The sequence below is a fragment of the Hemicordylus capensis genome, chromosome 3 (genome assembly GCF_027244095.1).
Source record: "Hemicordylus capensis ecotype Gifberg chromosome 3, rHemCap1.1.pri, whole genome shotgun sequence".
Taxonomy (NCBI): domain Eukaryota; kingdom Metazoa; phylum Chordata; class Lepidosauria; order Squamata; family Cordylidae; genus Hemicordylus; species Hemicordylus capensis.
Window position 1 is genome coordinate 242,863,841 of NC_069659.1, and position 27,137 is coordinate 242,890,977.

The 27,137-nt window shown below is 43.3% G+C and overlaps 1 protein-coding gene across 1 annotated transcript in view; it reads left to right on the plus strand.

Moving 5' to 3' along the window:
• Positions 1-27,137, plus strand: part of LOC128351476 (lipase member K-like) — a gene marked incomplete at its 3' end in the record, with an annotated part of 121,786 nt that overhangs the window by 47,779 nt on the left and 46,870 nt on the right. The window contains exons 3-5 of the mRNA XM_053311055.1: positions 10,765-10,880; positions 25,737-25,852; positions 26,946-27,069. Coding sequence (XP_053167030.1) covers positions 25,748-25,852; positions 26,946-27,069 — 229 coding nt within the window. The remainder of the gene's footprint in view (positions 1-10,764; positions 10,881-25,736; positions 25,853-26,945; positions 27,070-27,137) is intronic.

Consider the following 27,137-nt stretch of genomic DNA (forward strand, 5'->3'; position numbering starts at 1 on the left):
TAAACTAAACATTAGCACATGTTTTGCAAAGAATATAACAATATTTAGCCACAGTTCTAATTTTATCTTCATCACATAAAGAAAATAAAAACCTCAATAAGACATCATCTGCACTTCCATTAAAAATTTATCAGGAGGGGAGAAAGTAGCTTTCCTCTGGCTTCATCATAAAAACTACAATGTAAAAAGGCATGTGCTATTGTTTCAACACAGCCCTTATCATGGGTTATACTTACCTTCCCTGCAGACAATCCCACTTGTGTTACTGGGTAGGCTCCCTGCACGCCCAATGATTACCCTCGTGGACAGGCAGCAGCGAGTATCAGTGGCCAGGATGCACTGCACAAGCGCGTGGTGCATCATGGGGATTCCCCCTCCCTTTCCTGGGCTCCCCACATGGTTCAAAAACGATGGAGCATTTGCTCCCTTAACCTCATTTAAAAGGGTGGCTGTTCAGGTGGGTTTGTTGCTGTGTTGCCACTGGGATCAGGCCCGATACTGGCGGTTCACACACACATGCAAAACCAGGCGGGGTTAGACCAGCTTTGGTCTAAGCAAAGCCTAGACCTGCTTGCATGCACGTGTGAATAGCCTCACAATCTTCCACATGGAAAGCCATGTCATTTCTATCAATTTAAGTAGGTGGATGTGGTATCCTAAAATCAGTCATATCTGCTTATCTAGTCAGCAGTATATTTTGTTGATTTTTCTGGAAACTCTTGTTCTTTATAGGGCTATTTCTAGGGATGTGCGAATCGATTCGGATACAAATCGATTTGTACTCGAATCTAGCTGATTCGGGTGATTCGGAGACAAAACGAATCACCCCTGTGGTCCATTGGCTAGATCCTGATACAAATCGAATCACGGCTGACTCAATTCGAATCAATTCGGGTTTTGGACCTGACCTATTAATTTCCCCAGATCCCCAGCTTTCATTTTTAAAAAAAGCTAAGCTCTAGCCCTTATAAAAGTGGAGTTATGGAGCAAAATGTGTGGTCACTATTTTTCAAGTGTTTGGATTCTTTGGTGTATAATAACTTTCACTCAATGAATCCTTATGGGGATTCATTACACACCTTCATTTCTTGTATTCATTTTGACTGTCTTTTAGACAGTTTCAATTGTCAACTGCCATGTGCCAACTACACCCCACTCCCACCCGCAAGGCAGTGAGGTACTACTCAGTTTAAGTTAAGTGCCTAATGGGTAGAGGCTACCACCCAAATTGCAGAGGGATTGGGCAAAGGGCTGATTTGACCACTTAAAGTGACCTATCAAGACCAGTAGCCTCCATGACTTTGTCTAAACCTCCTTTAAAGCTATCCAAGCTGGCAGTCATCACACCACATCTCATGGCAGAGAATTCCATAAATTAATTAGAATTCCTAAGGTAGGAGGTGCTACCCAGACTTGCATATTTGTCAGAACTCATGCATTTCCCTCCAGTCTAGGTGCTCCCAGCATAGCTCCCAGCTTTAGAACTCCGAATTTTACTGAGTGTAGAGGTGCGGAGAGCCCTCTTACCCTGGTCATTTTATTGTGAGAACCTGCCCACTGCTCTTCCCTGGGCTACTAACATGCACACCACCCACACCTACATGGCACCCATAGACATTTTGGCCCAGAGCAGCCATTGGCAAAGGACTAGTCTCCAAAGCACACTGTATGCTCCTGAAGCAAAAGCAGCTGCAGCAGGGCTGTGGGGCTGTGGCCACCTTCTGCTCCTTTGTGGCCAATGGGAGAGCAGTCGCTGGCGACATGAGACTTTTCCAGTCTGCTGGCAGTGCAAAGCATGCTGGGAAGACATGGGTCCATGGAGATGCAGGGCTTGGAGCTGACAATTGTAAAGCTTATTCATTATATATGAATATGCAGATAAGCATTATCTTTTGAGCTGAAGTGACCCACCTAATCTCTGAGTCTTTGTGCAAGTTTTAGAATCTCCAGTCTATCTTCCTTTTCCCTGGTACATTCCATTGCATTTGGCAACCATGGAGGTTATCAGTGCCACAGATCTTGTCTCAATGGAGCTGCAAGCTTCTGCTTGTTCACCTGCGTAATGCAGATTAATAGTCTTTGGCTGTAGTGAGAGATTTTGACCTTAATCACCTCATGACTTATTACAAATTGTAGAAAATCCCTGGCTAGGAATTATTTTAGGCACAGAATAAGAAGATAAATATGGACAATACATCGGTTTTAATATTGTTTCATTCTATAATAATTTCATTATTTAATGGAAGGCACCACCTACACAAAATCACTTCCAGAATGAGTATAGCAAAGGGATATAATAATCAAATCAATGATTTCGATCGAAGATCGGATACAGAGTTTAAAATGGCTATAATAATAATGTATACCATACTATAATCTCTTCTGTTATAGTACTGTATCGTACTAGTCTATATTTTTAGATAGACCTCACTTCCGTCAAGAAAAATAATGCAATTGCTGGGAACTGGAGGGATGTGCCTGTGGCCCATAGTGCAAACAGTGTGTTCCAGCTTATAGTTTAGAAGACATTCTAAATACATGGCTAAGAAAACATTTGATTAATCATACTGAACAATTCTGTTCTAATCCCAGTATTTGTTTGCCTGTTGAGTGGTGAAGAGACATTCAAAGCATGACTTTTTATTACCAACCAAACAGTGTCAGATGTTCCCCATAAGATGATTGGGCAACAGAGCAATAAATAAGGATGGTTAGGAATCAACTTGCTTTGAACCAATGTAATGCAGAAGGGCTCCTGGGAAAGGTAAAAAGGGAAAGTGTGCCGTCGAGTCGGTGTTGACTCCTAGTGACCACAGAGCCCTGCAGTTGTCTTTGGCAGAATACAAGAGGGGTTTGCCATTGCCTCCTCCTGCGCAGTATGAGATGATGCCTTTCAGCTGCTGCCCAATATAGGTGTTTCCATAGTCTGGGAAACATACCAGTGGGGATTCAAACTGGCAACCTCTGGCTTGCTAATCAAGTCATTTCCCCACTGCACCGTTAAGATGGGCTCAAATTTTCTTGCAACTTCATTTCCCTTTGTACCAGTCTCTGCTCATATTTGTTATTTATGTATGTGCTGAAAAGCATACATAAAAGCATACAGTTCTGCACCTTGTGCAAGTGGAGAGCAGGGTCTATAACACAGAACCACATTTTAACCCTCCTTTCTCCTGTCAAGCCAGAATTGCATAGCTATGCTGGATGTGCTCCAATGCCGCCCCACAACTCATGTCCTTTTGGATGTCTTCTAGTAGCTTTTTCTTCCCATCCCATCAACTCCACTCAGGAGAAGGAGCTGGGATGAGCTGCCAGATGCTCCCAAGATGCTTGGAGGCAGGACAGCCTCCAAGTAGTATTACCAGGCCACATTGGGGTGCACCAGAAGCCTTGTTCAGTTGTTATTTCCTTGTGTTCAAGAAACAAGGAATGGGAGCACCCAGGCCAGTGCCCCAGGACCTAAGCGCATTTGATGCTTCTTTCTAAAGGGCATCACTGAATGCAGGAAGGGTTCTTTCATGTCATTCGGAACACCGGGGGAGTTCCAGACCTAGTAGAACCTTGCCTGTATCTGACACTACCTTCTGCAGAAAAGCACTGAACGTGTGGGTACCTGGGGTTTGTGTGTGGCCAGAGTACATTGGTGAGGCTAGCTGGTATGCTTTCACATCCCTTTCCCCCATGTTCAATCAATGCAGGATTATAATGACAAATTGCATAGAAAACAAGTTTTCAGCACTATGGGCAGAGCTGCTGAAAATGTACACAGTCAATTACAGCTATGAACACACAGCAATTTTACCTGAATGAGTGAAATGGAAATTCAGTTTGCCAGAACCTTCTCAAGCACATATTTTGGCTCCAAGCTTTTTTTTTAAAAAAAGAAATGAACCAGCTTTTTGCTACAACAAACAGTTTACAAAATAAAGTGACACCAGCAATTAAGTGACGCTTAATCTTGATAAACTAATCTGGATGCTTTCCTGTATTTCTGTGCCATCAAGTCCATCTAAATATACCTTTTCTGCCTGAGATTACCCATATGATAATTTCAGTATATTCTTATTTTATTGCCTAATCAAATCAGCTTTTATCTTCATCTATGGTATGTATATTTTATTTAGAGAAACAAGGAACTACGTTTATGAGAGAATGAGATTCAAGAAAATGTGGATAATTCAAATTCCTGAGATAACATCTTTCTCTGGGCCCCCTAGAGATGTGGCCCCACACTGGAGGATGGTGTAATTTGTCAACCATAAACACTGAAGCTTCTTGAGCAGTATAGCTTTGCTCATTGTGATATTTTATTCAAGGATCATTTGTCTGTTGTCACATAGGTATTTTAGAAGGCTTTTTAATAGGGAAAAAAGGTCAGGAACAAAGCTTTAAGCAGTTGGGCAGCAGAGCAATTTATTAGAAAACATAACAAAAATATAAGCTTTAAATAAATTTTAAAAATGGGTTTCAGATTATGTCCAGCACAACATCTGCCTCAGGACAGGTCGAAAGATCAGGGGTGATTGTCTTTCATCGGTTTGTTATTAGCCTTAGGACAAGAGTAGCCATTTTCAGATTTTGGGTTAACTTGTATGATGGATTTTATGACAGTTGTTGCAAGATTTGTGATTGCCCCCTCCTTTGGTCATATGGGGCAGGCAGCCAACCACATTTTATTGGCCAGTATCTTCTGCTCAAATAGAAGGACATGAAACTACATCAAGGACTACAAAGAACACTTGTTTCTGCAAATCGGGTGATATTGAAACAATGGCTCATTATTATTATTTATTTATTACATTTTATATCCCGCTCTTCCTCCAAGGAGCCCAGAGTGGTGTACTACATACTTATGTTTCTCCTCACAACAACCCTGTGAAGTAGGTTAGGCTGAGGGAGAAGTGATTGGCCCAGAGTCACCCAGCAAGTATCATGGCTGAATGGGGATTTGAACTCGGGTCTCTCTGGTCCTAGTCCAGCACTCTAACCACTACACCATGCTGGTTCTCTCATGTGCTCCTCCATTGCCAATTTTACCATGATATGCAGCGTATTCATATAACCCTTTTTATTAATTACTATCCAGGTTGTACAGACTCTTTTTATCTTGATTATCTTTTAAATGACCAGAATGACCTGAGATCCTATAATGTGGCTAAGTTCTGTTTGATAGCTAGTAAAATCTGCCAGGAGTTTGTTAAGAATCATTGTTAACTGATCTGTATGCTTAAGTATGTGTTTAACCACTGTATTATAAATCTGTAGGTTATGTAGGGGTTTTTTGGACGTCTGTTTGTAAACTATGCTGATCTGTGATCATAATAAAGGAACTGATTGATTGATTGAACCACATCAAGGAAAAAATGTATCTGTTTAGTGTTTTCATTGTAAATTTCCTACCTTTTATAAGGTGTTGACTTTGAGGGGGGAGACACCGGGATGACAAGAATATGCAAAGGAAGAATGTTGCACATGCTTCAAGATATTTTGTCCTTTAATTTGAAAAGTGTTTCATGTCAGAGGTGAAATGGATTCTGCATATACTCAGAGGCACTGTGTTCTTGAGCCTTTTTTTAGCCTACTTCCCAGTAGGCTTATGAGGACACCTAGCATTCTGTGTGTCCATGTGTGTTTCCCCCCACTATCAACTTTGCAGTGCCTGGACCAATATGAACCAAAATGGGTACAGTTGTAGGGACACATATGGACACCTCAATGACATAGTTTGTGATGATGTCATCCACTCTGATTCAAGATGGCAGATGCATAAATGTTTGAGATGCAAGTGGGCTACTTTGTGGACTGTCTGATTTGAATCAAATTAGGTACAGTTGTAGTGAGTGACACACAGGGACACTTCAGTGGTGTAGTTTGTAAAGATATCATCCACCCCAATCCAAGATGGCAGACACATGAACATTTGAGGTGCAAGAGATCTAACTTGTGGACTTCAGTTTGAACCAAATTTAGTCCAGATGTAGAGACAGTGAAAGGAAAGTAGGCTAATTAGTTGTTACTAGAAGAGCTTGTTTAACCTTATGCTGATTCCCCTCTCAAAGGAAAAGCATTACATAAGAACAGCCCTACTGGATCAGGCTCAAGGCCCATCTAGTCCAGCATCCTGTTTCATACAAAGGCCCAGAAGATGCCTTCAAGAAGCTTGCCCCCTCTCCTGCCATTGCTCCCCTGCAACTGCTATTTAGTGGCATCTTGCCTTTGAGGCTGGAGATGGCCTATAGCCCCCAGACTAGTAACCATTGATAGATCTTCCATCCATGACTTTCTCTAAGCCCCTTTTAAAGCTGTCCAAGCTAGTGGCCATTACCACATACTGTTAGAGGTTGCTAATTTTTACCCTCAATAGGTAAAACAGTAGAGCACTAAGGAATGAGCACACACTCCAGTTACAGAGTAGGTAACAGAGAATGGTTTAGTTGTTGCAGCTTTTTAGAGAAAACACATGGAGATCCTTGTAGAACTGAATACTAAATATTTATTGGTTAAATATACTTGGATAGGAAAGGCCTAAACCTAATCTAAAGGACTACATAATGGATAGGTAAGGAGAGAGATATTTTTCCATCTGCTCTCTAGGAGGAAAGAAAGGATTGTGACTCAGCACAGGAAGTGTGGAAGAGTCAGATAAGGGGTCATAGAGACTGGTAGAACAGTCAGGTAGACCCTTTCTCACTATTTCTACTCCAAATGCCTCTAGTAGTCATTAGGATAGTTGGTGCAAAAGATCGATGCACTGGAAGTCCATCTCCAACACATACTGTGGCAGAGAAGTTAATTAATTAATGCTCCAAGCCCCTGATAATCTTTGTTAATCTCCTCTGTACTTTTTCCAGTTCTACAACGTCCTCCTTAAGATATAACCAGAACTGAACACAGTACTCCAAATGTGGCCGCACCATTGGTTTTTATAATGGCATTATAACACAAGCATTTTTATTTTAAACCCCCTTCCTAATGACAGCATGGAATGTGTCTTTTTCCACAACTGCCACACACTGATTCTATACTTTCTATGAGTTGTCCACCAAGACCCCAAGATTTCTCTCCTGGCTCAGATCCCATCGGTTTATATGAAGTTGGGTTTTTTTGCCCCAATATGCATCATGGTACACTTGCTTACATTGAACTGCATTTGCCATTTTGTTGCCCACTCCCCCAGTTTGAATAGATGTTTTTGGAGTGCCTCACAATCTGTTTTGGATTTCACTACCTAAATAATTTAGTGTCATTTGCAACTTTGGCCACATCGGTGCTTACCCTAACTTCTAGATTATTTATGAACAAGTTAAAGAGCACTGGTCCCAGTACAGATCCTCGAGGGACCCTCCATTCTGTCACACATTCCAAGGTTGTCAGGTTAAAGTGCCAGAACAAAATGGCCGCTCTAGTCATGTATTGAAATGACTCTGATTCAGTATATTCAAAGGCTTTTCACCATAAACATTTTTAATGCCAAGAACCTATATGAGGAAGGTCTTTGAGCCTATCATTACATATTTTTATCTCACGCTTCCTCAAAAGAACTCAAGCAATTTTCAATACTCAACAACCCCATGAAGTAGATCGGTTTTTTTAAAAAAAAAATAGCCTGGCCCTAAGGTTGCCTGTTGAGTCTCCTGGATGAGCTTTTGAATTTGGATCTCCCTGGTACTAGCCAATATTCTCTTTCACATGCCACACCTTGCAGTCATTGAACCATTGTGACCAATCAATATTGATAGATCTATCCTTCAAGAATTTGCCTAACAATTCCCTTCAAAATATATCTATGTAGTGGCCATAACTGCATCATGTGACAGTGATTTCCACAGCTTAATTATGTGTGAAGTAGTTTTTGCTAGGGATATGCGAATCCGTATATCTAGAGATATGTAAATTTGAACCAAATTCAAATCAGAGTGGGCATGTTCGGTTCTGGCACCCTGAATGAGGGACCTGGCTTGGTTTGACTTTGAACCAGTTTGCGCAGGTTCGGGGGTTAATTCTTTCTTTCTTTCTTTCTTTCTTTCTTTCTTTCTTTCTTTCTTTCTTTCTTTCTTTCTTTCTTTTAAGATTGCACTTACCACCACCAAGGGCTTTGGCAGTGCTGCTGTGGCTGTGGATGGGGTCTCCAGCAGCTCCCCTTTCCTGCTGCCCCCCGGTCTCCCATGGGCTGTCTCAGCCCATTTTTGGAACTTTTCAGCCCTCTGAGAGTGCATGACAGCCATTTTGGAGGCCGCCATGCATGCACACGGGCCATTTGCATGGCCGTGTCAAAAAAGAATGATCTTTAAAAATATATCTTTTAAATCATGTCTGGCTCACCCCAAACCATCCGCTGAACTGGCCCAGGTGGTTCAATTCAACCTTGAGCTGAGTTGGGCCAGTTTGAGCATGAACCATTTGACCTCGAGCCAGTTTGCACATCCCTAGTGTTTCCTAAAACATGTCCTGAATCTCTTGCCCATCCATTTCATTGAGTGACCTGAAGTTCAAGTATTATGATGAAATTGTTTGATATTCAGACTCACACTGTTCTGTCATGCAAGTGCAGAGGAGGAATAACTTTTGTTGACAATCTCTCCTGCCCTCTGAAGCCCTCAGTGCTTCTCAAAAATGTGTCTCTGTGGGTCATCATTGAGCTTCAGAGGAAAGGGGTGTAGCACTAGTCTGGATATTAGGTATTGCTGTGCCAGCATAGTGCTAGTCTGGATGTCAGTCATTTTCTTTCTTTAAATTATCCATACTGCATAACTTTGGTAGACCTCTATGATGCCTCCCCGAGTCATCTTTTTTGCTCAACTAAAAAGATGCACATGATTTAGCCTTTCCTTGTTGAGGAAGTGTTCCAACCTTTGCCAATGTTGGTTGTCCTTTTCTGCTCCTTTCCCAACTCTATAATGTCAGTTTTAGTGATAGAAGCACCAGAACAGTACACTGTTCCAAATGCAGTTACATCATTTTTCTGTATCAAGAAATTGTGATATAGATGATTTTATTTATAATAGCAATAGCAATAGCACTTACATTTATATACCGCTCTCTAGCCGGAGCTCTCTCAGCGGTTTACAATGATTTAGCATATTGCCCCCAACATTCTGGGTACTCATTTTACCGACCTCGGAAGGATGGAAGGCTGAGTCAACCTTGAGCCCCTGGTCAGGATCGAACTTGTAACCTTCTGGTTACAGGGCGGCAGTTTTACCACTGCGCCACCAGGGGAGCATCTGAGGGGGTTAGGGTGGGTGGGAGGCACTACTTTGCAGTGGTTCTTCTCTTGCCTTTAGGACAGACTCCAGACGATGTCCCTTGGAGACTGTTGTTCTTCAAAATGTGGACTTTTATATGGTGTCCCCTATAGTTCTACACTGTCTCCAATGCTTTATAACATTTACATGAATCTGCTGGGAGAGATCATCAGGAGATTTGCTGCAGGATGTTATCAGTATGCTGATGATATCCAAATCTATTTCTCCTTGTCAACATCATCAGGATAAGGCATAACCTGATGAGAGATAACAAATTTGAGATTGAATTCAGATAAGACGGAGGTATTTATTGTAGAGGGTTGGAACTCAGGAGACAATTTTGACTTGCCAGTTTTGGATGGGGGTTACACTTCCCTGGAAGGAACAGGTATTCAGTCTAGGGGTGCTTCTGGATCCAAGCCTCTCCCTGGGTTGAGGTGATGGCCAGAGGTGCTTTCTATCAGCTTCGGCTGATACGCCAGCTGTGTCCGTTTCTTGAGATAAACAACCTCAATACAGTAGTATATATGCTGGTAACCTCCAGACTTGATTACTGCAACATGTTTTATGTGGGGCTGCCTTTGTTTGTAGTCTGGAAACTTCAGTTGGTACAGAATGTGGCAGCCAGGATGATCTCTGGGTCATCTTGGACAGACAAGAACTACACTGGCTACCGATATATTTCTGGTACTGGTTCTAACAATACAATAAATACAAGTTGCAGTTGATAACCTATAAAGTCCTAAACAGCTTAGACCCTGGGTATTTAAGAGAACACCTTTTTCACCCTAACCACCATCGCCTGTTGAGATCATCTGGAGAGATTCGCCTGGTGCCCACACAGGGATGGGCCCTTTCTGTTGCTGCCCCTGGAGACTCTAGAATGCACTCCCTGCTGAAATAAAGGCCTCCCCATCTCTGACAAGTATCTAAAGACGTATCTCTTCATCCAAGCTTTTTAATTTGACTATGGTTGTAAGTTGTTTTAAGGTTTTTATTTCTTGTGTTTTAACTTGTTTTATGTTGTAAACCACCCAGAGGCTAACGTTTGGGGAGATATACAAATTTGATAAATAAATTATGAGCCGCATCACCTATTAAGCTCATCTGTTCATGTGGAGTTGCCAACAGATCGTTTTGGCTGCATAGGGATGGGCCTTCTCTGTTGCCACCACGAGACTCTGGAATATGTTCCCTGCTGTAATAAGAGCCTCCCCATCTCTGGCAACTTGAAAGAAGTCTCTAAACACACACTTCTTTCACCCAAGCTTTTCACCTAGATTTGTAGTTTTATATCATTTTAACGTTTTCATTTCTGTTTTAACTAGTTTTATGTTGTAAACCTCCCAGAGACAGAGGTTTGGGGTGGTGTACAAATATGGATGGTAGGTAGGTTGGTAGATAGATCTAATTAACATTTGCTGGCTAACTTGAGAATTAGTTGTATAGAATATGAGTAATGTTCAACTTTGTCATTGCAAATAAATTAAATATGTGTGCTGATATGATTGTATTACAGACAAACCGACAATGTGGCTGGCTCCAGTTATTTTCATGTGTTTGCTTTATGGCTCTGTATCAGTTCAAGGAATTGTTCATGGTGGAAAGACTAATCCAGAAGCCTCCATGAATGCTGTAAGTAATGTTCAATTGGGCAAACTTTCCTAAGACGAAAATGCAGAATAACGTTACCTCAAAGAGATTCTGTTAGTAAAGAGTGATTTTGTTGCAGTGAGTTGCAGGCTAAAGACAGGGTTTTCTTCCACAAGGCCATTTCTAGCTGCTGACCAGTTTGTTGTTCCATATCATTCCACACAGAACAAGGAACTGTTTGTTGGACATTCTTCTTCTTCTTCTTCTTCTTCTTCTTCTTCTTCTTCTTCTTCTTCTTCTTCTGTGCAGCTGTTGAGGCTGGGTGCAGTTCACATTTTCAATGCACAGGGTGGCAGCGTACCTTCTTGCAGACCAGTTTGGCAATCCATAAGAGGATCGCTGAAACAGTTCGTGCGCATCCCTAGTGCTGGTGGTGCTCTAAAAATTAGGGCCCTGCCCTTCATTTCATATGAGATGAGGGTAGCCTTTGGTTTAAGCAGAAGGGAGTGCTACAGTTGGAGCCAAAGAAGTCTAAGTTGGAACCTAAGAAGCGGGTGAGAGAGAACATGAGTTAAAGCAGAAGGGTCTTGTGGATAATTTGCTCCAAGAAAATATGAAAATTCCTCGGAGCCAAATACCTGATGAATTTTAATGTCAGGTAAAATAATGTCTGTGAAACAAGCAACATTTCTGAGGGGGATGTCATACATCCCTCGGGCAGGATTTAGGGCCAGATAACCCAGCAACCACTGAGGTGCAGGGCCTGGGGAGTGCCAGTAATTTCAAATAGTATGCTGATAATTAAAATGCTTTATAAGATTAGAGGAAACAAATTTGGTTTTAATATACTTATATATGAATAAATACAGATTTACAGAGCCCAGTGTTCAAAAGTTTTGTCAGAGACATAATATGTCTTACATATTACTCCATCAAGGGAAACACTCAAAACTGGAACCTGGCCAGATCGAGAAGTGAACAAGAACAACCCTTTTTTGGAGGGATTAAGTCCACAGACTTGACAAACTGGTTGCTCTGGCATAAAAGTGTTTGCTTAGAAGACTGTCTTATTTATTTAGATGAAACTTACTTTCAAGTAAGCAGCCTTAAGGTCACCACCTATATATATAAAATATCACTCTGCAGTAAAATCTTAAATGATAATTTTACTGAGTTAAAGCCATGCTGATACTTAATATAAAGCTTCCAATATAATCTTATCCAAATTATGGGTGCATGGTGGAGAGGGGGAAAAAACTTAAATCACTTATTAATGTGAAAACATCTTGGATTTCGAACCAATATGCATTTTAAAATGTGTTGATAAATGAACAAGTTTTGGCTTTGTGTCTGCTTTGGCATATGTTGAAGGCCTGTTTTGTTTGTGTTTTGTTTGTTTGTGTTTTGTTTGGAGAAACAGCCAATCTGAAATTAGGTTTTGGGCCTAATTTGAGATGACACACAATGGGACCTTTCACATGAACATCAAAATGAAGGTCGGAGTCAGCAAAGCTAAATAATAGCAAACTATTACTGCTCGTGGGACCCCACAGGAATCCCACCAACCAAGCTTACTCAAAAGTGGATAGCCAGACTTTTCTACCTTATTCTTTAATCAGGCAAGAAGAAAAGAGAAGTCATCCTACCTCAGAGTTTGATTGTGTATCAGTATTTCCCTTTTGCAGCAGCTGCCAACAGCTGACTGCCATGTTGGTAAGAAGGTGCTGTGGCTAGAGGGTCTGCTCTCTGTTGATGTGCCACTCTGCAAAGTGCACTCTATGGTCTTTTCTATCAATTGATTCAACAGAGCTGGGCCTTTCTCCGGCCTCTTCATAGCCAATTGGAGGATGACTGATACTGTAATGGATGTCTCCAGTCTTCTACCAGAGCAATACACGCTGGGATAACTCTTTTGATCCTTAGAGGGCCCAGCTCCCAAATTAAAAAACTGAGATCATGGCTTCATTACTCATGTGTACTGGATCTGCAGAGCGAAATGGAGGTTCTGCTTGCCTGGGGGAAACAGGTTTGGAATTCTCGCCCCGCCCTAAAAAAAATCCCCAACCCCCCCCACCCAGATGTTCATGTGAAAGGCCTTACTCTTTTCTGTTAAGCTAAAAAGTCAACAAAATCGTTTGTTAACTTTATGATTTTACAAGATACGATATGATAAGTCTTTATTGTCATTGTCCTGTACAGAACAATGAGATTGAAAGAATCTACAACAACCTCTACAGGACCTAACAAGAAATAGCTAAATATATCCCAATATACCCCCCATTATACCCATTGCCCTAAAAAACTCTAAAAAGAAACACTAAAAAAACCCTCTGAAAAACTGAAAACAAAAACCCCATCAGAAACTGTGTTTTGCTGCATTCAAAGCTAAAACCGCTTTTGGATAAAAACTATTTCTCAAGCAGCTGGTCCTGGCCTTTATGACCCTGTACCTCCTTCTCGAAGGCAGAAGCTGAAAGAGATCATTTCCAGGGTGCGTGGGATCCTGCACTATCTCTACCGCTTTGTTAAAACTCCTGGTGGCATAAATTTGGTCTAAAGTGGGAAGGGTACACCCAATTATTCTCTCCGCAGTCTTGTCAACCTTGGACAGCAGTGCTCTTTCCCTGACTGTGCAACTCCCAAACCACACACAGATCCCATAGGTTAACACACTCTCTATGGTACAGCGGTAGAACATCAGCAGTAGATTATTTGAAAGACTATTCTTCCTGAGAATTCTCAAGAAGTATAATCTCCGCTCCGTATACATACTTTAACTGAAGTTAAAACCTCTTTTGCCTCTTCTTCTGCCGCCCCGTGTCCCCAGCTTTTATAGCTTTTTCCACCAATCATCAGCTGGCTGCAAAAATCAAATTATACTTTTCATTAGCTCCTGTAGCCACAGTTAAATATACCAGAAGTTCTCTAGCAAAACTCGCATTACTTCATGATACAGCAATCGAGGTATGTGCTTGCTTTGGCTTCAAAGTATTTGTTACAAAGTTGCTAGATTCAAATTAAAAATTGCAATTGCAGATCAGATCCTTTCTAACAAGGCAAAGAGTAGGGCTGTACAAAACTTTGGAGGCAGAACTGGTTCTAAATTGAATTGGCCCAAACTGAACTGCCATCTTGTTCAGATCAGTTGATGCTGAATGAAACCTGGATATGGCTGACTTGATTCAGAAATGATTTGGCCTCCAAAGCCTCCTCCCCTTCCCACTACTTACCTTATTGAGTAAAGGAGAAGCAAGAAACTCCCAGCAGCAAGGGACCAGCAGTTCACACAACTCCTTTTTCAAAAATTCTGGAAGGAATCAAAGAAAATAATAATCTTGTTTTCTTTTTTAAAACAGAGTATTCCCAGGAAAGGTGCAGGGTTTCTTGGAAATGTAGTATCTTCAGAGGCTTCCACAACTGCAAAGAGGATTTTGAAAAGACTATATTTCCCAAGAAATCCCACACTTTTCCTAGAAATGTGGGGTTTTCTTGGAAAACAGCAACAAACCATTTTAAGAGACTTTTGTAAGAGATCTCATGTTTGTTGCGACAACTTATATCTTGCTCCAGGGCGTTTACCAGATTACACGCTGCAACAGATTTGCAACGTGCCCTCTAGGTGTGCTTTGACATTGCAGTTGCTGCACTGTCAACAGGGTGCCATTCATATTTCCCTTGACTTGTTTTGGATTTTATTGATGCTTTTTTGCCCTACAAGTTTGTAAATGCATTGTAGGAAAGTAGCTGTATTTTTCCGTATTCGGGGGCTTGCCTCATTTTTTAATGCGTTGCAGTGCAGTGTGGTGTGGATGGTTCAAATCACAGTGTGTGACAAATTGTTCCCTGTCTGGCTTTTGCATGGCATGGCGACGGTGCCTCTTCTTCCATGTTGCTTCCTTCTGCATTCTGCTTTTGGGGCAAGTACAACTTGAAGCTGGCTGGGATGAGAGAATGGTCATTTACTTAAGAAGAAAGCCCATTGAACTGAATTATTTACTCCTGTGCTATCCCATTTGTTTACTGATTTTTACAGCCCTGTTCTGTTCATGAAATCGTCCCACTCATTAAATGATTTGGTTTTTTAAAAATTCCACCCGGGTTTTTTGTGCAAGGGTGCAGCCTGATTTTCATCTGCTGCTTTTTATTTCATCCATATTCGCATGGCCACCCCTCCTTGCTGCCCTTCAGAGTGCTCTGCTGCCTCCTTGCCTCTCGCTCCTTCCCTTCAGTGGCTCCTCTTGCCTCGAGTGGCTACTGGTTTCCATTTGGGGAGAGTAGGAGAGACTGCACACTTTTCCAGAGAGATGGGGGGGGGGGAGTCTTAAGTCTCCAGTCTTTATTATTACAGTCATTGACCAAAATTTGTAAATACATTTAAACATAAGGCACAAAAAGAAAGGCAAACAGAGGTATACCAATAGAACAAATCTAAAATACTAAAACTGAATATTAACAACTTCTATCCAAATCTTACTACTAATATAACAAAGCTTTGCAACCTTAAGCAAATTAGCTGCATTGCTATCTGCTAACAACTAAATTAAATAATCATTATCAGAGAGCCCTGGATGTAAAATAAGTTGAGGTGTAATAAATTCGGACATGATAGCTCTATAAAGTTGACAGGACAGCAGAACATGAGATGTGGTTTCAGTTTCTCCCATGCCACATGGACAAACACGGCCTTGGTAAGGAATGCCCTGAAATCTCCCTTACAAAACTGCCGTATTCATAGCATTACAATGGGCTAAGGTCAACGCCCTGCGAAATTTGGGGACAGTGAGCTGAAATAAGCAACTGGCAAGGGAATAATTCACAGTTTGTTGTCCCCCCACAAAAAAAACCACCCTGAGGAATACCACTTCTATCCATCTGCCTTTCCTGTCAAAAATTATTTCTGTTAATTTAACTCTAGAACATCATAACTCAAAGTTTTGATAGCTGCAGGGGAAAAGCCATATCAATGCAGTTGCTTTTTCCATCCACCTTGACTGATATGAGTCCTGCAGTGGGAGCAAGTGTGGTGTAGTGGTTAGAGTGGTGGACTAGGACCTGGGAGACCAAAGTTCAAATCCCCATTCAGCCATGATACTTGCTGGGTGACTCTGGGCCAGTCACTTATCTCTCAGCCTAACCTACTTCACAGGGTTGTTGTGAGGAGAAACCTAAGTATGTAGTATACCGCTCTGGGCTCCTTGGAAGAAGAGCAGGATATAAAATGTAATAAATAAATACATACATACATACATAAAGGGGTTAAACCAGTAGGATTGAATATTAACTCAAGCCAGTAATCCAGAATAAAAATCCAGGCCCAGTCCTCCAATTTAATCATACCTGCCTCAAGGCGTAAAACTGGTCTAGGGACAGAACCTGGTACTTGAAATACATTTTTTAGAAAGCTTGATTAACTGCCTTGACTTTAATGAAGTTGGCATATAAAACCAGTTGAACCCCATATAGTAATTGGGCTTGTACTTTAGCATTGTACAATTTTATGGCTGCAGGGACAAATTGGGCACCTCTAGAGCAAGAAATATGTTTGAATTAAATTTACACTCTTTCCCCCATTCTGGATGACATAATCTCTATGCAAAGTTCATGTGTGAGAAGCATGGAAAATCATTCCAAGATTTTTGAGGTGGCTGACCTGTTCTAGCTGGTGGCCATTCAAAGACCATCGGTGTATTCTAGAACGTTTTGCAAGCATCATAATTTTGGTTTTAGAGCAGTTAATTTCCAGCGAGTTTAACTTACAGTAGGCATCTGAAGCAAAGCTCTCCTTAAGCCTACTTGAGTTCTTGAAAGGATAACTGCGTCATCTGCATGTAAAAGGGTTGATAGATGTCTGTTCCCTAATTTAGGAAGATGTTGTTCTGATTTATTCAGATAAGGACCCAGTGAGTTAATATAAAGGTTAAACAACAGAGGAGCCAATATACAACCTTGCCTGACCCCTCTGGAAACCGGAATCTCCTTAGAAAGAGGACCAAACTTAGAACAGCGGACTCGAATTCATGAGTGGTTATGAAGCCTACAGATCAACCACAACAGTTGGCAATCAATTGTAGAGTTGAGCAGCTTAATCCACAATTTTTCTTTGGAAATCAAATCAAAAGGTGCCCTAAAATCAACAAAGGCCGCATACAGAGCTGAGCCTGCAGCAGAAGAATATTTCTCAACTAGATGTTGAAGAATTAAAGCAGGATACAATACAGATCAGCCAGCTCGGAATCTGAATTGTTCATCATAAAGAATATTTTGACTGTCACACCAGTCCAATAATTTACAAAGTAAATGCATAGCATATAATTTGCCAATAATACTAGGCAGATTAATTGGACGGTAATTTTAAGGAAGTTTCCTATTCCCCTTTTTGCATATGGGAATAATAATCACTATTCCCCAATCACTCGGGATAGACGCTGTCTGATCAATAAAGGTAAATAAGGAAGCCAAAAACTGGAGACCACCATGACATGTTATGTTTGAGGACATCTGCAGAGATGTGGTCAATTCCAGGGGCCCTGCCCAATTTTAACTGGGAAATTAATACACTTATTTCCATGCTTGATACAGGAGACCACTCCAGTAGACAGCCTAAGTCACCTAATGAAAGTGCATCCAGATCATTTTCTTTTTGAAATAACTGTGAGAAATGTTGCTCCTAAATTGCTGAGGGGATTATACAATCAGAATAAGATATATTACCGTGAAGATGATGAGTAATCATCCACCAAAAAGCTGAAGAATTTTTGGCTTTGGTGGCCATGATTAACTGATTCCAATCTGTTCTAATAGTTACACCTTTTTTTCCGTTTCAGAAGAAGCTTGTATGACTTCTTCGGAGCGGAGGGGGTGGGGAAGTGCCTGATAGCAGCAGTTCCCCACCTTCTCTTCTCTTCCCCTCCTTGAGATCGGGCACACCAGTTTCCCCTTCCTGGCTCGCCACAGGATTCCCTTTCTCTTCCCCACCAATAAGGAGTTGCCTTGTTCCATCACTCCAAAAGATCTCCTCACACACCCCACTCCCCCTCCTTTAACACCTCCCCCCACCCCCAGTATCGCTTGCACAAAGCTGCAATGTTGCCAAAGTTAGATTTTTGTTTTGGAACGGGGCTTCCCCCTGCTGGCAGATTTGCTCAAGGCAGCCAAGATTTTATTTTTATTTTTTATTTTTTATTTTTTAAAAAATTAAGGTAATCACATAATCCCTTCCCCGTGACTTCATTGGCCCAAATACAGCAGGAGGAGAGGCAGATAAATGTGTTTCAAGGAGAATATGGATACCGCCTGCCTGGAAAACATGTGCGGTGGATGGAAAATATGAACTTTCCATTGAAGCATTGAACAATGAAGCCTTGAACAACCCTTAACTCTCGGTTTGAATCCTTTGCACTATTCTGTTGCACTTTGCAACATGTTAACCGGTGCAAATTTCATAGTCTGGAAAATGTCCCGGAGTTACTGGCTTCTCATCCAGGCTGGAAGGCCAAGTTCAGGGGAGAGGATGAGAGGGTGAGCAGAAACTGAAGTCTGATTCAAACCTGCTTTGAATCAGGTTGTGTTGGTACCCCAAAGTGCCTGCCCACTGAAGCTTCGATTTGAATTGGAAGCTCTTCAAAGCAGTAGTATGGTCCCAAATAAAATCCTGCTTTCTTTGTACACCCCTAGCAAAGAGACCCTTCTCTTATATTTAGTTCTCTTGATTCTCTTATATTTCACAGGGAGGTAGCAATTTTTCATATTCATGACAATATTGTATGTGTTCCAGTGAGTGCTTTTTCCTGACTGCCTTGTGTCTGCTTTTTAGAATGAGAGCTCCTTTCGGACAGGGAACCATGTTCTTATTCCTTTTACTATGTAAGCCACTTTGATAACTTGTTTTGCTGGAAAATGGTGTATAAATATTCTTAGTTAACAATACCATGGTGGCAACAATATACAGAATGGGCACAGGTGTTCCCATGCATCAGTGCTGGTAGCTAGGGATGTGCGAACAGGTTTGACATTCGATAAGTTCGACGTCAAACCTGTTCAGTTCGATGGTCTGGGCTCAAACCGAACCATCCCCTGTTTGGTCCGACCCCAGGCCAAACATTCCCCGACTGTTCGGGGGGTTCGCCAACATGACCTGCAAGCCTAAAGATGACGGTTTGCCAGTTCTCTACAATAGCACTGCTGCTTCTGGGTCTGCAGCAGTGACAGCACAAGTTGCTCCATCACTCTGTCTTGCAGGTCATAACATTATGGCTAGGATCCAAAGAACTGTTCTACTAGTTCCATAAACTAGCTTCAGGTTTGTGATTTTTTTTAAAGTGCCTTCCTCTTCTCACCCCACCCACCTCCCACAAGCGCCCTGCATTACTACAAGGTAAAAGTTCTGAAACTGAGGAGAATTACACACAAGGTTGTGATAAGTTCTAAGAACTACTGGCAACTCAATACGTGGAGGGAGGAAGTGGGCCACATTTGCTGGCCACACCTCAACATCCACGTGTGCCTGGCCTCACCCCTAATATAAGCATCTTCAGCAGAATATTGGCTCATGGTTGTATTTTGTTTCAGAGTATCTACTGCTTCCAATGGATCACATTATGTACAGATGTTCCAGCTGGGGCATGTGATGCACACACATCAAAGCGACTCTGAAAGATACAATGGTTCCCTTTAGATGCTTTCCTCCCTCACCAGTCAAGCCAAGTATTATAAGGGACAGGGGTATCACTCAGGGGAAAGGGACATACAGAAGCTGCCCGATTCAGGCCCTGGAATCTCCCGGAAGGGTGCAGGGAAGCCCTGGGCTTAGAACCTGGAGAGTCATTGCAGTCAATATAGACAATCTTGAGCTAGATGGGCACGTTTAAGTTTAAGGGAGCTTAGTGATTTTAAGGCAGCTTTCAACTTCCAAAGGATAAACATATGGTTCAGAAAAACAATCTTGCCTGGTCCAGACCAGTTCAGAGTAATGCTTGTAAAGGGCAATCCACCAAGGATTCCTCTTTGCAAGCAAAGGGGGATTCCTAAAGCGGGGGTGAGAGGCAAACTTACCTTCCTACTGGTGGCTGGACGGTGGTGGCAGGGGCTCCTCTAAGCCCCCTCCCGGCCTCCCCAATAGCACCCTGGGCCAGTGGCAGCAGCCCGATTCAGGCCTCTGTGAGGTAACTGCGGAGCGTGCATTGTGCAAGAGCACCTGGCTATATATTCTAATGGCCTCTGGGCATGCATGGAGGCCTGCTGCACGCTCTGCAGTTACGGTACAGAGGTCTGAACTGGGATGCAGCCACTGGCCCAGGCTGCTATTGGCATTAGCAGGAAGGTAAATTTCCCTCTTACCCACTCCTGGCCTTTGGGAATCCCCCTTTGCTTGTAAAGGGGAATCCTCGGTGGATCCTTGGTAGTCTATTTACTAATAAGTAAATTTGGGCATAATCCAAACAAGCACTTTCATCTCCTTGATTGCATTGTGAAGACAAATTCCAAAAACTTTTTAAGTAGAGATCTTCCACTTCTGATTATATCTGAAGCAGGGGCGGAGCCACCTTTGGGCGAATGGGTTCAACGAACCTGGGCTCCACCCCCCGGGGGGCTGAGCTTCACAGCCCCAGACACACACCCCGCGTCTGGCATCAAGATGTGGGGAGCATTATTTTGCTTCCAAATGGTGCTGTGTAGCCCAATTTGGGACCAAAATTGGCCCGCACTGCATTGGCAACACAGCCAGAGCACAGCCTGCCTTTTAAAGGCAGGGAGAGCCGCTCCTGTCCTCGCTGCCAACGGAGTAGGGCTGATCTCCCTTCCAAATGGGGCCATGCAGCCACGTTTGGGAGGGAGATTGACCCGTGCTGCATTGGCAGTGTGGCCGGAATGGCTCTCCCTGTCTTTAAAAGCAGGGAGAGTCACTCTGGCCCACACTGTGAGGGAGGGAGACCATAACCCAGCATCTGACATCAGATGAGGGGGCAGGGCTAGCCGGCACCCTGCATCTGACCTCAGACACAGTGGTCGGGGCCAAGGGGCCACGCTGGCAGCCAAAAATGGGCTGCTGCCAGCCTCCCTCCACCACTGACCTGAAGTTCTGGAACTTGGGCATGGCTGGCATGACCCCAGCCCTGAAGGAATGCAAGAAGTTCTGGATCTAGATGCTAACTACTGGGGAAGCTGAGGGAATGAGGAAGCAAGGAGCTGTCTTGCTCAGGGTGAGGACCAGGACAAGGAGTCCAACGATTAGTGTACAACAAGGCATATCTGGTCTTGTCTATTTCTGTTGATCAGGTCAGATCAGGTCAAGTCTTAGTCTAATCTAGTCAGGTCTGATCTAGCAAGGATCAAGGACTGAGGTCCAGTCTGCTGAGAACAGGAGTTGGCACACTTCCAGGCTGAGCTGGGCGTCCACACAGAAGAATGAGATGTCACTTCAATGAGCCCAGACTGAGTCACTGTATAGTATAGTACAGACCCAGGACTTCTGTTTCAGGCTCCTCCCCTATCTCCCAGGAACAGAAGAGGCTTAAAGGGACCAGGCACTATTCCGCAGGTGTCGGCTCCTACGGCAGACGTGTTTGTGTGTTGAAACTCAAGAGAGCCCTTGTGTTTGGAAAATAAAGACAATGGTATATCTTTGGGATGTGGCGGAGGTGGTGGCTCCCTGGGGTTTGGGGACCACTCCACTGCCTTATCTCCTGAATTCTCACTGGGCCCCATTTACATATAACGGCAAACCGCGGGTAGCTGAAACTGACATTAATTTTTTAACTGTGAATAGCATTGCAAACATTCATCCAGCCATAGCCCAGCAACCTCCAGTTTCAGGGCGGGGGAGCCGCTCCCTCTTCCTGGTCCGCCAAGGCATCACCAGACTGTGGCAAGGTGTTAGAACAGAGGCAGGGTGGCAGCCATCAGCCACGACCTTCAAGGGGGTGTGCCAAGCACACTCATGCCTTTTCAGAATGGAGTGCCCATCCTCGCTAGGGAAAGGGCATTTAAATCCCTTTAAATGGCATTAAAAACCCTTCTGACAGCAATTGCACCGCCACCCTTGTAAGACCACCGCAGCAGAACAGTCTGCACAAGCACAGTTACTGACAACAGGGCGATGCAGGGCAGGGTTCCCTGTAACAGGGATTCCCAGATGTTGTTGACTACAATTCCCATCACCCCCAGCTGCAGTGGCCTTTGGTTGAGGATTATGGGAGTTGTAGTCAACAACATCTGGGAATCCCTGTTATAGGGATCACTGATGCAGAGGGGCAGTTTTTCTGTTACTCCAGGAAGCAGTCATGATGTCTTCCTAGAATGGAACATGTATATGAAAGAGGGCAAAGGATCCTGGGGTGTGGTTCACTGTGGCCAAGAACGGTCTTGCAATGGCAGACCCCAGCAAAGCAGACCAGGAACAACCAAGCACATTCCTGCCCCTGTGTTGGCTTGCCAACCAGGGATTGGCAACCCAGTCCACTGAGGAGGACCAGAGACTCAGTAAGCTTCAGCCCCTTGTTGGACTGAGCTCTCACTAGATAGGCCATCCAAATCAAGGGGGCCACAGTTGTGTCCCGCCCCCCTGTTCTCTCTGGTCAATATTAGAACTTTTACACCATGACCCTCTCCTCTCCAGGCAACCCGTGTCCTGGCGGTACCAGGTGGGCAGAACAGGGAAGCACCACGATCAAGGATAGATCTTTACTCTCACTCAAATTTCGTAGGTTTGGACTGGTGTTGTGACATATACAGATTGGCCGTCACAGGGAATCGTGGGAGAGGGGAGCCCTGACTATCAGCAATCCCAGGAAAGTAGTGTGGCCATACCAGGCAAAAAACAAACATGGGTGTGTGCCAGTGGACGATTGGACTAGCAGAGGGACTGCTTCTTTGCAGCAGTCGCCAAGACAGGGAAAGGTGTTGCTGGCACCCCCATAGCTTGCTTGTGTCGAGCAACCAGGCTGAGCGGCAGCTGCCATCAGGCCCACATGTATGTCTCCATGGCCTTTCACTATCATGAGAGAGCAGTCCTTGGGAGAAGGGGCATCGTCACACATTAGCAACCATCCAGCCTCATCCCTGTGTACCCCGGGATGTTTCTTCTCATGACTAGTGCATGGGTCTCTCCATGGCCTTTCACTCTAATGAGAGAGTGGTCTGGAGCAGCATCCATCATCACCACACAAGAGGAATCTCTCCTGTGACTGAAAGCAATGCTGCTCCTGCTGGACAGTTCTTCTCATGAGAAACACCCGAGACTGCATGCTTCTACCCAAGGGCCCCCTTCTCCAACCTCATTGTACAAAAAACAGAGCAGAGACATTCAAGAATCCCTGGGGAGGGTTGCCTTTTAAAGCCGACACCAGGTATCGTTGCCATGCCATGTATAATCTTTGCAGCAATCTAATAGGGTTCCCCGGTTTATGGTGCCACCTCAAACGTATGTGCTTGTAAACATACTATTTTATCAATTTATTTGTGGTACCCAAAACACTTAGTGCCCTTCTTCTCATCCCCTTTATCTTCTGGTGGCCAGAGTGGGGGCAGGGAACAGGAGACGCAAAGCACAGCTGACATCCCGAACTATGACTTTTCCCCTTGACAGGCTTAGAGTCCTGGGATGGGAGAAGGCGGTGTCCCTGTTGCTGGGCAACAGCTTGAGGAGCATGGAGATAGGGGGTGTGGCAAGTGCTCCGAGAGGCAGCCAGCTAGAAGTGCTGCTGGCATGGAGTGGGCATGTTCCTGGGCCACCCTCTCTATAATTTTGGTTCCAGACACAGCACTAAACTGCGGTTATGGCAGCGTCTGCATTCAGACAAAATGCTGCTGCCTTCAAACCTCAGGGTGGAACAGCAAAACTCACTACAAACTGAAGGTTCAAATTGGAGTTTAGTGAGAGAAACCGCAGGTCGCTTTTGCTGTGAATCCTCAGTTTCACACATTTGGACATACACGGATTCCTGCCTCTGCCTATCCACTCCTGTTTGGTGTTACATGAGAATGGGGCCCTTATCTACCCTGGCAATGGTGGCTGCAGGGTCAAGTTCATGACAGGAGCCAATCACATGCTGGGAAAAAGGAGAGGAAGGAAACTTGGAAGGGTCAAAAATTGATTCCATACAAGCTGAAGGTAGGAGGAAGAAAGGCCAAGTCAACTGCTTAGTAGGAGAAGAACAGGAAAAGAGTAGAAGTGAATACTGCATTGAAGGGAAGCATGGGCAGCTGCACAAAGAGGAGAGAGCAAATGAAATAGGCCCTTTATTTTCATCTGCTGCCACTTACTGCTTTGTGGGGGAAAATAACCACCATGCTAATTGCAACAGACTGCTGCTTCTTTGATTAGGGAAGACTTCTGTATGGAAAACATGAGTACATGTGCCCTTGCCTGCTCAGAACCTCTTATTGCAATATGTGATGATCAGCCCTCCCCTCCCCTAAAGAGTGAACCAGAAGCGAACCCTGTCCTGTCTGTCAGGCAGTGACCTCTAGGGATCAGCTGCTCAGCACATGGTGACTGGGACCTAGAGTATCTGGCGGCAGTAAGTGAAGGGGGTCTTTTGTTCTCAGAAATAGCCAGGAGGACAATGAGAGGAGATTGGGAACAGGCTTTGTGAGCCCCAGCCACGAAGTCTGGCTGCCTCATGGCCAACAGCCAGCCTTGAGACTTCTCTCATGGAAGGACATCTGCAGATCCTTTAGAGACAGGTTTGCAGAAAACTTGAATTATCTCCTGGAGTTTGGGGTGAGTTCAAGGGAGAAGGAAGCCAAGGGCTTTGGCTTCGGGGAAAGGTTTAGCCAGGGAACTTTGTATTAGGTAGCCTGCATTAGATTTCTTTTGATTTTGTGCTTTTGCAAATCCTTATATGTGGTATAGTGTTTTTATCTGTATTGTAACTAAGAGGAACTGAACCTGAGCCCTTTTATCCAACCAGTGCTCTGTAGAAGTCTCTGTATCCTGTAAAGGTGCTTTTAAAGGTTCCTTGCAATGTGGGTGCTTTTTGAATTATCTTTGCAACTGAGTAACCACAATTTTTAAAGTGTGCCACTCCAAATACCAGCTGGAGTGCTTGTTGAAAGTATTCTTGCAAGTACTGAGTGTTTATGTTACCTGTAACTAAAAGCTGAGAAAGCCTCAGATTAAAGCAGTCTGTAGTATTTTGAATACATTTTCTATCTTTTTGTTCTTTGGATTTTACCTGCCTCTGAGTGGATTTTTAACTCAGGAAAAAGGGGTTTTACACTGGTGCAAACATGCCTCAATGGTAATTGTTCAGCAACCTACCAGGTTTTCCCACTACGAGGAAGCTGTACGTGGAGGGGTTTTTATATTTTTCCATTGGTGAATGAGAACAGTTTTCCTGGAATTTTGCCCACACCAGTGGGCGGGGGAGGGAATAAACTCTGTTAAAAAGTGGCTATGGTGGCAGAGATGACCAAAGATTTGGGGAGATATACAAATTTGATGAATAAATTATGAGCCCCATCACCAATTAATATCATCTGGAGAGGTTCATTGGAGTTGCCAACAGTTCGTTTTGGCTGCATAGAGATGGGCCTTCTCTGTTGCCACCATGAGATTTTGGAATGTGTTCCCTGCTGTAATAAGAGCCTCTCCATCTCTGACAACTTGAAAGAAATCTCTAAAGACACACTTTTTTCACCCAAGCTTTTAACTAGACTTGTAGTTCTATATCATTTTAAGGTTTTCATTTCTGTTTTAACTAGTTTTATGTTGTAAACCTCCCAGAGACAGAGGTTTGGGTTTGTGTACAAATATGAATGGTTGGTAGGTAGGTAGGTAGGTAGATTTAATTAACATTTGCTGGCTATCTTGAGAATTAGTTGTATAGAATATGAGTAATGTTCAACTTTGTCACTGCAAATAAATTAAATATGTGTGCTGATATGATTGTATTACAGACAAACCGACAATGTGGCTGGCTCCAGTTATTTTCATGTGTTTGCTTTATGGCTCTGTATCAGTTCAAGGAATTGTTCATGGTGGAATGACTAATCCAGAAGCTTCCAAGAATGTTGTAAGTAATGTTCAATTGGGCAAACTTTCCTAAGACAAAAATGCAGAGTTGCAGGCTAAAGACAGGGTTTTCTTCCACAAGGCCATTTCTAGCTGCTGACCAGTTTTTCATTCCATACCATTCCACACAGAACAAGGAACGATTTGTGTTGTTCTGTTGGACATGACATTTTTTTTAAGAGATAACTCTACTTCTACTTCTACTTCGCAGCTGCTGAGGCTGGAATTTAATGGAGGAGACCAACGCAGGTGGAGAGGCCCTCTTAGCCATTTCCTCTCATGCTGATTATATACAATCAAAGTAAAAGCAGCCTGGGAACTGATTACCAGGAGGAAATCTGTATAAGGGAAAAGGGCTAAGAACCCTTCATATTGCAGTCTCTATGGCTTCAGTATCAAAGGGAAGGGATATGGGGAAAGTGAAGAATAAGACAAAGGCATGAACAAAAGGAGAATCTCTCATTCGTAGTGCTCAAATTATAGGGAAAGGGTAGGGGACCCTTAATGAAATCCACAAGTTCTACTCTGAAGTTCCCTCCAATTTAGCCAAATGATGTTCCTCCTGTGTATTTTCCATATTAGATCCTACAATGGGGTCAGGATGTATTTTGGAAGTGTCCTTCCACACTTCCTGCATCCTGACATTGCAATCCCTATTCAGACAGCAGGATGCCGTTCACATTTTCAATGTTTTGTTTCGAATTTAATCGCTGCAAAATGGAGCTAGGACGTTGTATATCAGGCATGGAAAAGTTGCTGTTTTGTCAGGTTGTTAGTTGCTATGAGACTGCTCCCACTGCTGTTTATATTCCGAATAAGACTTGCCAGAAAGAAGGCATTTTGCCGCTAATGAGCAGCTAGTCTGGAAAGCGTTCCGGACCCTTCTAAAAGCTGTAGCTAAGGGGACTACAACAGAAGGAAAATATTCTTTCTGTTAGGTAGAAGTTCTCCTTCCCTGTAGTTCGAACACTCACTAACATGCTCCTATCTAGGTTTCACTTTTACTCCAGTCTGCTCTGAGCTGTTCCAGTGAGTATGTCCCAGAATACTTGTTTTAAAGGAATTTAATGTAAAATGGTGACTTTCTTGTGCAGGAAGAACTCATTATGTACTGGAGGTACCCCTGTGAGAAACACACCATTGTGACAGCTGATGGCTATATTCTTACCGTATTCAGAATTCCACACGGCAGAGTGAACAATCAAAGTAAAAGTATGGGTTTCTTAGTTTCTTACATTCTTATTTAGCTAGATTTCCTTCAGAAATTTGTGATATTTTAAAGAAAG